Genomic DNA, 13,874 nt, shown 5'->3' on the forward strand with positions numbered 1-13,874 from the left:
AGGCATGGGCTTCTCAGGGTGGGGACCTCGTCTGAAATGGCTCAGTGTCCCCAGGCCCTGGTTACACAGGGACCATGGGTGCTGGTTCAATAAGAATCACTCATCTATGGCACCACCCACACAGCAGACCCCGATCTAAACTCTGTATGGGTGGAAGATTCCACGGCTTTCCCCAGACCACGCCCCAGCCAGAAGTGAGACAGGCGGTCACCCGCCTGCAGTGAAACTTTCCGGTGCTGGCTGGGGGAGGGCAGACAGGGCTCGGCAGCGTCAGGGACTGACCCGCCTCAGCCCATTCCTCCCGGGCCTGAAACGCCTGGAGGGAAGACCGATGGACTGTGTCTGCACAGCCCTTGGAGAAACGCTTATTCATTCATTCATTCATTCACCCCATCAAAAGTCGCCGGCTTCTGCTCCGTGCCCAGCCTGTACTGACCCAGTTCCTGTCCCCACCAAGCTGGTGGGCAAACCCTTTTCCCCGGGAAGGTGGGCCAGGTGCCTCCTCGTTCCCTGTTCACACCCTACACACTCTGTCACTGTCCAGCTGTCTCCTGCTCCTGCCCCGCCCCCAGACCAGAATTCCCTCCTGAGGATGGACCCTTGAGTCTGGATCCACCCCTGCAGTGGTCTTAGTGCCCGCACACAATAGGTGCTTAAGAAATTTTTCTTTAGTGGCTGATGGGATGGGAGGGGCAGGGCCGGCGGCCAGCCACCACGCCCCTTCGCCCCACGCGCCCCGATCCCGGCCCGGGCCTCTCACCTGGGCTCCCCAGCCGCCCGCCCGCCCGCCCCCTGCCCGGCTCGCACTTCCTCCCGCCGCCCCGCCCCTTCCACATTCCTGCCCCGCCGGGCCTTCCCCGCGCCCGGCCTGCGCCGCAACCCGGCTGGACGCCGCTCCGCGCCCGGCCCCTCGGCCGGCCCCGCGATGAAGGCGTCCCAGGCCGCGGACGAGGAGGCGCCACTAGGCGCACGGTCGGTCAAGGTGGTCCTGGTGGGCGACGGCGGCTGCGGGAAGACGTCGCTGCTGATGGTCTTCGCCGAAGGGGCCTTCCCTGAGGTGAGTGCCAGAGCCCTCCGGGCACCGCGCCCACGGCTGTGCGCGCATCCCCGCCTGGCCACGGCCACGCACGGGCTCCTGCTGTGCCCCGTCTGTGCGGGAGCTGCCCAGGATGCGTGCCCCTGCTAGCCTCCAGAGGGGTCTCCCAGCAGAGTGTGCCACGCTCAAAGGCAGTTCTCACCTTGCCATCGGGAGTGAGGGCCTCAACGATGTCACCTGGGACAATGGCACCCCACTTGGAGGGGTGTCACAGGTCCTAAGGAGCACTTGGTGGCACTGCATGGCTAAGGGAAACTGACCTCTAGAGCCAGACTTCCTGGGTTCGAATCACGACTTTGCCATTTACAGCTGTGTGCCCTCGGGCAAGTTCCTTCCCCTCTCTGTGCCTGGTGCCCACCACCCTGGGTCACTGTGAGGAGGGCGTGCGTACAGTCAGGCGTTCTGCTCAGAACCTGCAACAGGAAAGACTCTCTCAAGAGAGCAAACGTCCTTCTTGGGAAAATCATCTTTTCTTCCCCAGCTTTGCTCCTGCCATGGACATCCCCCGGGCTCTGCCCTGGAGGATAAAAGCACACCAGACTCAAGTCAGACTACTGGTAGGCACCTTGGCACCCCTCTCGAGCTGTGTGGCCCTCAGTAACTTGCTTAGCCTCTCTGAGCCTCCAGTTCCTCATACAGCCTCACGGGGTGGAGGGAACCAGGGTGGTGGAGAGGTAGAATTAAAGGAAGGCTGAGAGATGGCCCTGCGTGGTCCCCGGCATGTCCTGGGTGCTTGGCCGTGCTGACCGTCAGTCCCTCACTAGCTCACTGACTGTCTGGGCAGACTTGCTAGGCCCCAGGACAGGGCCTGGACCCACCCACCGTGCCACCTCTCAGCCCAGCTCTCCTGGGAGCCCGGGGTTTGCTTTTCCCTGTCTCTTCTCCCTCCTGCCTCCCCGCCCCCCCTACCCCGGTCCCTGCCCCTGGGGTTGCGTAGGCGCGGGGGAGTCGGATGGGGGAGGCAGGAGAGGCCAAACCTGCTGACAGCCCAGACCGTTCTTTCCACTGTGGCAGCATCGAGCAGGCTCTTGTGGTTTACGAAGCTGACGTCACCTCCTTTGGCCAGTCACATTTTTTTTTTTAAGTTGTGGGAAATGTGTTTCCGGGCCCCCAGATGCTGCCCATGGGAACCCAGCAATTATGGCTTTAGGGGGCACAGCACCACAGAGAGAGAGGCCAGGCCAGCGGGTCCCAAGAGAGGGGCTAGGAGGGGACATGCCTCACCACCAGCGTCCTGGGCTCTGAGACCGGTGTCCCGGAAGGTGAGACCCATCCCAATCTCAAAGGTTACAATATGGAAGTGGGCACCTCTCGGTTGATGAAGTGTGTGCTGAAGGGCGCACTGGAGCTGGCCACGGGCAGGAAGGGCATGTTCGTCAACTGAGGGACGGACCGGCCTTGTCTAGGCTCCTCCCTGTTTGGGGACCCTGTTCCCAGAATCCCTCTGCCTCCAAGCACAAGAGAGCCCTCTTCATTTAAAAGGAACGAAGGTCCAAGAGTTGGGAAGGCCTTCATGTGATAGATGGGAAAGCTGAGGCCAGCGACGGAGTCTGGCCTTGAGGTGTGGGGCCCAGAAGTGGCAGTGCTGGCTTAGAACCCAGGTCTCCCTGCTCTCTGCAGCCCCCAGTGCCCTGCCTGGAGAGCCAGCCTTCTCCTGCCCCTGGATGCCTCCTCCTGGCAGCCCTCCGAGCCCAGAGAACCAGGAGCTAGGAGACTTGGGGTCCCATCTCCCAGGCCTCCCGTCTGCAGCAAAGAACAAAGAGCAGGCTGGGATTTGGAGGGCCCTTGGCGACTTTTGTCTGGCTCTGCCCCAACCTGCATTCAGGGCAAGGAGAGTAAGAGAACTCCTGCAGCAGGGGCACTCCTGGGTGACATTTGAGACGCAACCATTCCCACAGGGCCAAAGCCCAGGGACCTCATAGCAGCATGACAGGGATGGAGCAGGGACCAGCTGGGACCAGCTGGTCCACAAAGGGACTGCCATGGGTGTGCTGCTCAGGGAAGCCCTTGGCTCCCCTCTCCTGGGCTGTGTCCCCTGTCCTGTACTGACCCCAGTGCCTGTCTGTAAGCCCCCTGAGGGCAGACCTGAGCCTGAGTCACTTCTGCCCTGACCTAGCCTGGCCCAGCCCTGCCTTTCTGGCTGAGGACAGCTCAACAGATAAAGATTAGGTGCTCCTGGTCCTACGGGCAGAGCGTAGCCCTGGCTGGTAGTTCAAAGAACACAGGGGAGGCTGTAGACGGTGTCCAGGAAGACATTCCACAGTAGGGGCAAGGGTTGTGACAATCACAAGCCAGAAGAGCAACGCAGCCCCACATCATGGAATGGGGCCTTCCTGCCCACTCCTGGCACAAGAAGCTAGAGTCAGTGTGACCCCAGGTGAGGCAGGTGAAGAGCTGGGTGGCATGCCATGCCTCGGGTCAGGAGGGCGCTGCGCAGGACCTCTCTGCAGTGAGCGGGCGGCCAAGCGGGGAGCTCAGCAGGCGTCGGTGCCCTCCCGTTACAGGCTGGTGGGGGTAGGGGCATGCACCAGAGGGATGGACAGTGGCTGGTGTGGACACTGTCCCTGGCAACCAGCTTTCAAAGTGGCCGGCACTGATGCCGGACCTCACCTGCCAGCCAGCCTTTCCCGTCACACTGAGGTGACATGCTTGTCCTTTAACCAGTGAGGAGAGTGGCTGAAGGTCACACAGCCAGTGAGTGCCAGAGCCAGTCCTAAGCTAGGCATATCTGATTCCAAAGCAGTGCTCCTAGGCACCATGTCACGCTGTCCCCCACCAGGCAAAGGGCCTGCCAGAGGGCCCTGGACAGGCAAAGGGGGGTGGGGAGGCATGCAAAGTCTTTTCTGCTCCAATTAGTAGAGGGCGTGAGAGGCGATGGGAGTCCAGGGCCATCGTCACGTCTCTGTCCACCCCGGCCTCCTGTTCTGGGGCTTGCCTTTCTCTTCACCTTTGCTCCACAGCTTCCCAAGTGCCCTGGAGGATAGCACCTCCCCAAACTACTGATAGGGGCCTGCCCTTCCCAGAGGCCAGGGCCTGACTCTTTGAGGCCCAGCCAAAGGCAGCCACCACACAGCATGGGAAGTGGGGGCAAGGACTGGGCCTTCGGGGTTGTCACCCCACTGACCAGCCCCTGAGCAAGTAAGCGAGACCTGGGGAGCCAGCTGTTGTGGTCCCGCGTGCCCCTCTGGGCAGCGGGCTTGTGTGACAGAGTTTTGAAAACCTCCTCACCTGTTGCTCAGACCTCATCTGATTCCTGTGTACAAAACTCGTGCTCCTTCCATTCCCCTCACCTGTGCGGAGAGGGAGCAAGCTCCAGGCCAGGACAGGGGAATGTGGCCCCGGTGATGTCCTTCAGGCCCAGAGTAAGTGAGAGGCAGAAATCATCAGGGGCCGTGGGAGGGGATCCTGGAGGAGGCGCCATTGGCAGGGGCCTTGGTCGGACGGTGAGAGGATGAGAGGCAAAGAAGGGACCCACAAAACATGTTCTCAGGCAGGCGCTGAGCCTGGTTTATTGCAAGTCCTGCTCCCATGGTCCAGAACTGGACCCGGAGAAGGTGTTATGACCAAATATATGAATGAATGAGCGAATAAACAACTGCAGGAGAATGTCATTCCAGGAGGAGGGGACAGCATGAAGCAAGGCTCAGCCATGGGACAGCCCCCCCATCCAAGGGGACAAAGATAAAAATAACAGTGGCCAGCATGTGTGGAATGTTTCTTTTGTGCCGGGCCCTGTGCTCAGGGCTCTGCGTGGAGCCTCTCACCGAAGCCTCGCAGCCGCACTGTGGTGGGTGCTCCTAACATCGCGCTTTACGTCCGCGGAGGGCAGGCCCCTGCCCTGCTGGCACACAGCTAGCAAGTGGGGGCTCTAGGCCGCAGCCCCACCAGACCACTTCCAGAAACTGCCATATTCTGCCGACGCCCAGTGAGGCCAGTGCCACAGGCATTCCTGGGCTCTGGCCTGGGTGCGGGGCCCACCCCCCTTCAGAAGTTGTCCTCACCACCTCTCCTCTCCCCCTTCTTCCTCAGAGCTATACCCCCACGGTGTTTGAGCGGCTCACTGTTAATCTGCAAATGAAGGGCAAACCTGTGCACCTCCAAATCTGGGACACGGCAGGTGGGTGTGCAGAGCTAGGGGGGTACAGGGTGGGAAGAGGGGCCCCAGAGGATGGGAACCAAGCCCCACTCCCTTCCTTATGAACAGGGAGGCCGACCAGTCTCCCGGGGGTAGGTGTGGGCTGGGACTAGGACCCCAGGAACTGAACCCTCCTTGCTTCGGAGCCTGGGTCCACTGCCTGCCCCACCCCAGGGCAGCCCGACACGTCCCGGAGACAAGGGGGAGGCCAGAGCTCTTTGCTCTCAAAGTGGGGACTCAACATTCCCCTAGACTCAACATTCCGCCCTGGATGCATCTTCTGTAAGATCTGCTTGACCTTGACCTCTTCCCTCTAGCCTGCTAACTTTGCCCTCACAACAGTTCAGAGTCAAATTCACATCAGAGCTCAAAGCTAACCTCAGAGAGTCCCAGCATCCTCCTTACCTTGCATAGGCAAAGACGTCTGTGCTGGAGTCCCACCTGCCTCTCTCTCCTCACCCCCCCAAGCCCAGGGCAAAGCAGGCTCACCCCTCTGGGCTGGGCCTCCGCCTTGCCCCAACCTTCCAAAACAGGGGTATCCCAGCAAGTGTCCTACAGGCAGGCCAGGGGAACACTGCCCCGAGGGGGACATTCATGGGGAATGGCAAGCTAAAACCCTAATGCAGAGACACACACACACACACACACACACACACACTCAGTCGGGTGGTATCCCCGGCGTGGGGTCGGGGAGGTGCAGACAGAGGGCAGGAGATCTGAAAAGAGTGACGACGCCCATTCTACCAGGACAAGTCGATTATGACCGTCTGCGGCCCCTGTTCTACCCTGACGCCAGCGTCCTGCTCCTCTGCTTCGATGTCACCAGCCCACACAGCTTTGACAACGTCTTTAACCGGGTAGGCACTGGGGGAGGGGAGGACGCATGGCCCCCACAGCCAGGCCACACTGCTCTGCCCCCGCTCTCGCGCTGGCGGATTGTCCCAGCTCGGCATGCCCGGGTGACATCCTTGCCAGTGCCTTTGGCAGCAACTTGCCAGGGGTGCCCTTGGGATTCGGTGGGAGGGTCTGCCCTCTGGCTCCTGGTCCCCACCCCTTGCCTGCTTGCTGCTGCAGACTGCAAACACAGTGGTTCTTTGACTGTGACCCCGCCTGAAGCTGCTGGGTGGCCCAGAGGCCCCTGGATGTCCCCAGCCTGGGCCTGACCAAGGCCGCATCAACTGTCAGCAGCTCTCAGCCCGTCTGAGTGACTTGCCTCACAGCCGGCCTACAGGATGCCCCCCAGTTATGTCAGGGGTTCAGAAGCTATGCATAGGGGTCAGGGCCTCTGCGCACGGGGCTCCGGGGCTCCTTGAGGATTAGCAATAACAACACACCTTTAGAGGCGGCAGTAGGACTCACTTCATGCCAGGCCCTGTCCTGGGCACGCACATATTTCCCCTTCTAACCCCCTTCAACCGTAGGGGCAGAGACTGTTACTGTTCCCACATTGGGATTTGCAGGTGGTTTGGACGCGGGTGGGAGAGAGACCCTTTGGCCAGAGTAGCCGGAAGGGGGACTTGCCATTTCTCAAGATGAGAAGGACCAAACTAGGAGTAGGGAGGTGGGAGGCGGGGCCCGTGGCAGGTGGCAGGTGGGCAGGTGGAAGTCGAAGCCTGCTGTTCCTGGGAGAGGGCTGGGCCTGGCCGATCCATCCAGGAGCTGCCAGTGTGGAAGAGCCATGGACTTGGGGCAGTCACCTGGAGGTCACCTGAAGGGCAAGAGCAGCTAGAGGACAGGCAAGCCCACAGCTTGGGGGTGGGGGTGCTGGTAAGACCCAAGAAGAACCAGGAGAGTGGGGTCCTGGGGCAAAGTGCAGACCGGGCCTCGGAGGAGGGCACAAGAGCCCTGGCGTCAGGGCTCAGGCAGGATGAGGGCTAAGGACTCCATTTGGATGCAGCAAGTTGGAGACCCTTTGGGAGGGCAGTTTGGTAGAGGGCTAGGGTGTGGGGAAGCTGCGCAGGGCCCCACGAGGGCCCCACGTGGCTCCAGGAGCTAGCTGGGCTGATGCCAGGTTTTCCCGAATTGGACAAACAGAGCCTTGTCCCCAGATTCCCAGCTCCCGGGTTGTCGTCCAGGCCGAAATAACCTGGAGCTTCACATTCCAAAGAGCAGCTGACTCAGGAGGAGAGCGCTCCCTCCCACCGGCAAGCAGCTGCTGTAAGCATGTAAGCTGCTTTGTCTTGACAGGATTGCTTCTTCGCTTACACATTTCACCCAGCCAGGGAGGCGGTCCTGGGCACCACCCTCAAATCCTGCCACTTCCAGTCGTGGCACCACGCCAAGTCGCATAGCCTCTCTGGGTCTCAGTCGCCACACATGTGCAATGGGATAGATCGGAAGTTGCTTCACCGGGGCCTGCGGGGTTAAAGAGTTCACAAGTGTGAAGCCTCAGAGCCGGCACAGAGCGGGTCTCCCCGGATGCTGGCTCTGCTGGCGCTCGAGCTGCCTGGGGACCAGGAAGAAGGCCCGTTCTCCCCTCCGAGGAGACGGCAGCTCTCCCAGAGCTGACACCTACCCCGCCCCCTTCCCTGCAGTGGTACCCAGAGGTGAATCACTTCTGCAAGGAGGTGCCCATCATTGTTGTGGGCTGCAAGACTGACCTACGCAAGGACAGGTCCCTGGTGAAGAAGCTACGGAAAAATAGGTTGGAGCCCGTGACCTACTACAGGGTAGGACACCCAGCCCAGGGGCAGGGGTGCTGGGAGAGGGAACCGCTAGGACACCTGGACCATACGGGGTGGCAGGTGTCCAGCACACGCAGGGTGTGGGGCAGGGAAGGGGTCGCCTTGCGGGGAGTCCTGGGTCAGAGGCAGCTGGTGCTCAGAAGTGATACCTAGAATACTCTGGGAGGTTCTGCCTGTGGAAGGGAGAACCAGTGATGTGCCCCTCAGACAGTCCTACCCACCCACGTCACGGGTGGGGAACCTGAGGCTCACAGAGGACCCTCAGCTCTTCAGTCTGCAGGTCCCTCTCTGCGGCGCACCTGGGAAGTTAGCTGGTACTTTGAGAGGCAGAGACCCAACCCAGAACTGAGGCAGGAAACCCAGGGAAGCCGTCAGCGCTTGGTCAAGCCAGGGGCATCCTAGAAAGACTCACCTGCTTTTGTGCTGGAGGCTCCGGAGGATGGTGGCCGAGAGGGCTGCGGGGAGGCCGGGTGTGAGGTGCTCCAGCAGCCCCACTCACAGCTGCCGGTCCGCTCTCCCTGTTAGGGCCAGGAGATGGCCAGGTCCGTGGGTGCGGTGGCTTACCTCGAGTGCTCTGCGCGGCTCCAAGAAAATGTCCACGCGGTCTTCCAGGAGGCGGCCGAGGTGGCCCTCAGCAGCCGCAGTCGCAACTTCTGGCGACGGATTACCCGGAGCTTCTGCGTGGTGACCTGAGGGCGCATGGGGTCCCCCAGCCCAGATGGCCCCAGAAGCTCTGGACGGAGCTGAACCGTGACCTATTGCCCCATTGGTTAGACTGCGCCCTGCTCCCAGGCTGTGACCAAACTGCCCCTCAAACAGATGGTCACCACAGAGGCCGGGCCCTGGACCCTGGGGCTGAGGCTCCTGGGCTGAAGCAAAACCCCTCTGCGGCCTGAGAAAGGACTTCCTGGGTTCACCAGCCCTGCGGAGGGCTAGTCCTGGAGTCCCCTGTAATCCACTGACACCCCAAGCTCTAGGCCTTGCAGCTTGGCGCCACCTCGTGGCTGTTCTTGGGGCTGCACCTGGCGGTCCTAGGGCCACTCGCCCCCTGCATCACCGTGATCGGAATTCACACCTGGCCCCTTCTCCCTTCACCCCGCCCTTACCAATGTCAACTGTAACGACTAAAATGACATCACCTTTCAGTTGTGGCACGTCTCTTTTTTTAAAAAAAAATTATTTCTTGATTTGAGAGAGAGAAACATCAATTTGTTGTTCCACTTATTTATGCATCCATCAATTCTCGTTCCCTGACTGGGGATCAAACCCTCAACCTTGGCCATCTGGACGATGCTCTAACCAACTGAGCTACCCTGTGAGGGTCACCAGGCCTCTTTCGAAACGCCTTTAGGCGCGTGTTCCAGGTTGGATAAGAGCCCCTCCCGGGTAGGTGCTGGAGCGCAGCTGCCAGGCTCCAAGCCCTGCCCTTGGCCCCGCCCCGAGCTTCTCCCCTTCACTTTCTTTCAGCGCTCCGTCACCATTTGGCATTGTCCTGTCTGTGTCCCCAAGGGATGGCCAGCTTCCCTAGAGCACAGACTGGGTTAGTTGTGCCTCAGCCCGTGACCAGCACACAGGAAGCACAGTCCCAGCCTCTGGCCCAGAGGAGGAAGTCCGACTTCCGCAGCTGCGAACTTGGGCTCTCCTGTATCTGACCGCAGCCCACCTTCCCCTGCCCCTTCCCCAGGACGCCTGACACCTCAGCCACACCCGGGGAGCACTAGCACCCATACCAGCCTCCGTGCTCAGTCTGTCCCCCCACCTCAGCATGCCCTTCCCCCGTCACTGTCTGTTTACCCACAGGTCCCGCTCCAGGATGCCCTAGGATCTGCCGGCTTCCTCGCCCCACCGCGCTGCATCCACACCGAAGCATCCAGTCTTTGTCAGGGCCCCTTGGCTAAGAAACTAGGTTTTTCTTCCTGTCTGTGGGAGAGGCCAGCTTGGACTCCTGAAGATGACAGGTCTGGTGGTGGGACCAGGTGTCTGGGAGGGTGGGGGTGGGAGTGAGAGACCAGTTGGGCAGCTACAGACGTCCAGAAACCAGGAACAAGCCTCCGCAAGTCAAGGCCAGGTGACTTCTCGGGGCCAAGGATAGACTGCGGGAAGGGCGGGGACACTGAGAGCAGGAGAAGAATGCTGGCCTCTCCCCACAGGAGAAACTCGGAGAAGGAAAGCCCCTTCTGGGCTCTGAGACTAGGAAGGTGGGAATATCAATGACCGGTTTCCAGCTTCAGGCCCAATCCTGCCCGCTGGCCACACACAGCCATCCTGGGTGTCACAGGAAGGCATAGTGAGTGGCGGCACTGGGAGACACCCACCCACTGAGGAGCCAGGGTTGTTGTTATGGGTGGTTGCTCGCCTCCTCCTCACCAGCCAAACCATTCGGCTCCTTACAACCCAGTCTGGTGGGACAGGCACAGCCAGACAGGTGGGAGCCGGGGAAGGCGAATCCCAGTGGCCAGTGGGGCTAAGAGCCACAAACCACAGTGCCTTCGTTTCTCCACACCACCTCCGCCTGGCCCTGGGCTGTCTGCCAGGAAGGCAAGGGGCGGAGGTGGGGGCCCCAAGTCATCTCCAGGCCAGGCCACGCCCTGGCATCGTCCGGTGGACAGGGCGGGGCACACTGTCTGTGAGTCGTGAAGCTTCCCTCTTTCCCTCTGCCTGGACAGTGCCCTGGGCCCGCGTGTGGGTGTGGGGAAGGGGTGGCAACTGGCCGATCACCCCACTTTCAGGCCACCTTCTTTGCTCGCTCTGACCTCCTCCTGCTCCTGTGGAGGATGAGAAGTCATGGCCCCCAGGAAGTCATCCCAAAGCCACAGTGGGGCAGGAGTCAGGAACCAGCAAAGCCTGTGGCCCGGCTGAGGAACAGAAAGGCCCAGAACTGAGTAGCTGACACCCACCCTACATGCCAGGGCTTGACCTCCAAGTTCAATGCTTCTGATTAAGGATTATGGAAAGTATGGCAATTTCCCGGGTTCAGATCCTGGTTCTGCCATTTACCAGCTCTGTGACTTTGGAGGAGTCACTGGGGCTCCCTCTGTCAGTTTTCTTATGTGGAAAATGAGGGTGAGCGTAGGACCGACCTCCTGGCCTGTTGCATGAGCTCACGCAACTAGTGCTTATTCACTCAGTGTTAACTATGAACTGCAGTTACTGACTACGAAATGAGGGCCATTATTCATGCTGCAAGGTTGTTGCAGGATCCGCAAAGCAGGAGCAAGCATGGACGTGTTTGAGGGATGCTGGTCTCCTTTCCCGATCTGGGTCACCACACCCTGGGAGGAGAAAGGAGGGAGCTCAGACCCTCCTGGTAACAAGGATGGGACAGCCTCCGAGGGGGGCAGACAGGGAGCATGAGGCTCTCTGTGAGGCCAGCAGGACCCTATGAGTGGAGCCAGGGTGATGGAGGGGAATTCTGCAGGGTTCGTGTTTGCAGAGGAGACGCCAAGCCTGGTCCCGTGTTGAGCACTGGAGGAGGGGGGGATGGGGAAAGTGACAAAGGATGTGGTTTTTGCTTTCCAAGCCTCCATCCTTCATACTCCACAGGAGTTCCAATGTGAACACAAACGTCCAGTATTCACTCAGCAGCCTGCTCCTGCCATTGAGAGAAACATGAGGGGAGCTGGAGACAGGGGGACCAGGGAGGTGCTTCCCATGGGATGAAAGACACAGCCAACCCAGAGCTCCCCACCACACCCATGCACCTGAAACCTGGTTGTTCTAGGAGCCTCGCTCCTGTCTGCCACCAGAAGAGCATCAGAGTCCTGTCTGGCGGGGCCCCATAGGTGACAATCTGCGCATCCTACCTCATTCTGTTCTTACAATCCCCGACTTTACAGATGAGAAAACAGGTTCAGAAAGCTAAAGAGCAGGACAAAAAGCAGTGAGTGGCAGAACTGGGCACTTGGACACAGCACGAGATGGGACTCCTGGCTCCTGACCTCCCCTGGGCGCTGGCAGGCAGCTGGGCCTCGACCAGCAGAGGGCAGCAGGGCCCAGGAAGAGGAGCCTTCCCCCAGCCAGGGGAGCCTGGCAGGCAGGAAGGCCAGGCGAACAGATCTGCCCCATCTCACCTTCGTGTCCTGGGGCACTTTCGGTGACACATCACTCCCACTGGCTGCTACCCACTGAGTGATGCCCACCCCAAAGTTGTGCTGAAGAAAAAACTAGCCTCAGAGTGGCCTCGTGATTCGATCATTCTGGCCAGTCTGGGCACCCTGTCCTGCTTGTCCCGGCTCTAGGTCAGACTCAAAGGTTCAAATCCTGGCCCTACAGTTACCGCCTTGCAGGGTTATGGTCAAGTTTGTGGGCTGGAGTGAGAGCAAAGGAAACAGCCAAGCCGCTCCAAGGGCGCCACGTAACCCAGGCTCACTTTTTACTTTATGCTGCACCTGGGGAGGCAGGTGGGGACTGAGGGCTCTCGGGCCCTGCTCCTTTCCCCTGGAATTTCTATGCCAGAATCTGTGACATAGTTCACGGAAATAATCAAAACTCTCCAAGAATGTCAAGGAACCCCAGGGTGTGTTTCCTGACACCTGGAGCCAGAATTATTGCGAGACCGCAGGGTGGGGGGGAGGGGCACATGACACGGTTCGGGTGCGAGCAGCAGCAGAAGGAGAGAAGGGAGGAAGAGAAGGATCTGGAGGCCCCCGGGGACCTTCCTGCTGGAGAACTAACCCACATGGAGACCCAGACCCTGTGATGCAGGTGGAAGCAGCTGGGAAAGTTTCAAAGTTTTCTTCTCCCCATGCTCCTAATAGCTGAAGGAACAGAGTCATGTGACAAAGCATAGTCATGTGACCAAGAGGTGACACACACACACCCCCTCAGGGCTTCCCCCTGGTCCAACAGAGCCACTTTAGACACCCGGGCTCTCCTGTCAGTTTCTCACTCCAACTCCACCCCCCTGGCAGAAAGATGTGGCCAGATAAGGAGTACTTTACGATTGTCACCTGCCCTAGGTTCCCCTCGGCAGCTTATTCACCTCTGCCCCACCCCCAGGCCAGACCACCTGACCACAGGGTGTCGGGAATGCCCCTGTCCAGGGAGATTCCTCTTCCCTGTGTCATTTGCCCAACTCCCTCCTCCCACTTCCTGGGATCTCCTCCCAAGGGAGCTCTGCCTTGTTTTGTTTGTTGCATTTGTTTTGGTTGCTTCAGTTCATTCACAATTCTTGGTTGAGCACTTACTACAAAATCTGTAGCTGGAGGACCCTCCCCGATCTGTCATCCTCACTGGGAGGCAGCACCCTTCCCTTTCGGAAGCTGGGCCACCCAAGGGACCCTCACTCTCTCCGGAACCTGGCAGCTAGGACTTCAGCAACAACCATTGTTCCTTCTCTCTCCCAACCCCCTCCTTTGAATCTGGGTCACGAGACAAAAGAAGGATGTTTAAACTCACTGTGGTGACACCGGCAGTATTTTTTTCTTTAACAAGTATATAGAGCCTATTACATGCCAGACAGTTCTAATATTAACTCATCCACTCCTCATAATCACCCTACTGAGTAGGTACGGTATCAGCAGCCCCATTTTACAGATGAGGAAACTGAGGGGCAGAAAGGCTAAGAGACTTGTCCAGTGTCACAAGCTACCAAGAGATGGGTCTAGGATTCGAGCCTGAGCCGGGTGCATGCAACACCCAGGCAGTGGGTGGTGGTGGCCTTCCAGCAGGCAGCGTCCCGCAGGGGAAACCTGGCCTGTCGCAGCCGGTCTGCTCCCCAACTCAGTGGTCCGAACGCCTTCCCATCACACCCTTTCCCGCTGAAAAACCAGCCCCTTCTGATGTCCACACGCTCCAAAGAGCTCGGAGTAGTTGAGATCCCACATGAAGGAAAAATTGGAAAACATAAAAAACAGGATTGAAGCTCTGGCTGGTGTGGCTCAGTGAACTGAGTGCCGGCCTGGGAACTGAAAATCGCCAGTTTGATTCTCAGCCAGGGCAGGTCCCCGACTTTGGAGCC

General features: G+C 59.6%; 1 protein-coding gene across 2 annotated transcripts; it reads left to right on the plus strand.

Annotated features, from left to right (window-relative positions):
• Positions 1 to 833: 833 nt before the first annotated feature.
• On the plus strand, positions 834 to 9,060 carry RHOD (ras homolog family member D). 2 transcript variants are annotated; one of them, XM_037135407.2, is made up of 5 exons: positions 834 to 1,057; positions 5,126 to 5,213; positions 5,979 to 6,088; positions 7,766 to 7,900; positions 8,441 to 9,060. In XM_037135407.2, exons 1-5 carry the CDS (start codon positions 926 to 928, stop codon positions 8,606 to 8,608), a joined length of 633 nt encoding a protein of 210 aa, XP_036991302.1. In that variant the 5' UTR covers positions 834 to 925; the 3' UTR covers positions 8,609 to 9,060. The 2 variants fall into 2 exon arrangements, with proteins under 2 accessions (XP_036991302.1, XP_053518853.1); XM_053662878.1 differs by lacking the exons at positions 7,766 to 7,900; positions 8,441 to 9,060 and adding an exon at positions 7,280 to 7,753.
• The last annotated feature ends 4,814 nt before the right edge of the window (positions 9,061 to 13,874 follow it).

This window comes from Artibeus jamaicensis, unplaced genomic scaffold, assembly GCF_021234435.1.
Source record: "Artibeus jamaicensis isolate MK-2021 breed Jamaican fruit bat unplaced genomic scaffold, CSHL_Jam_final contig_3109, whole genome shotgun sequence".
Lineage (NCBI taxonomy): Eukaryota > Metazoa > Chordata > Mammalia > Chiroptera > Phyllostomidae > Artibeus > Artibeus jamaicensis.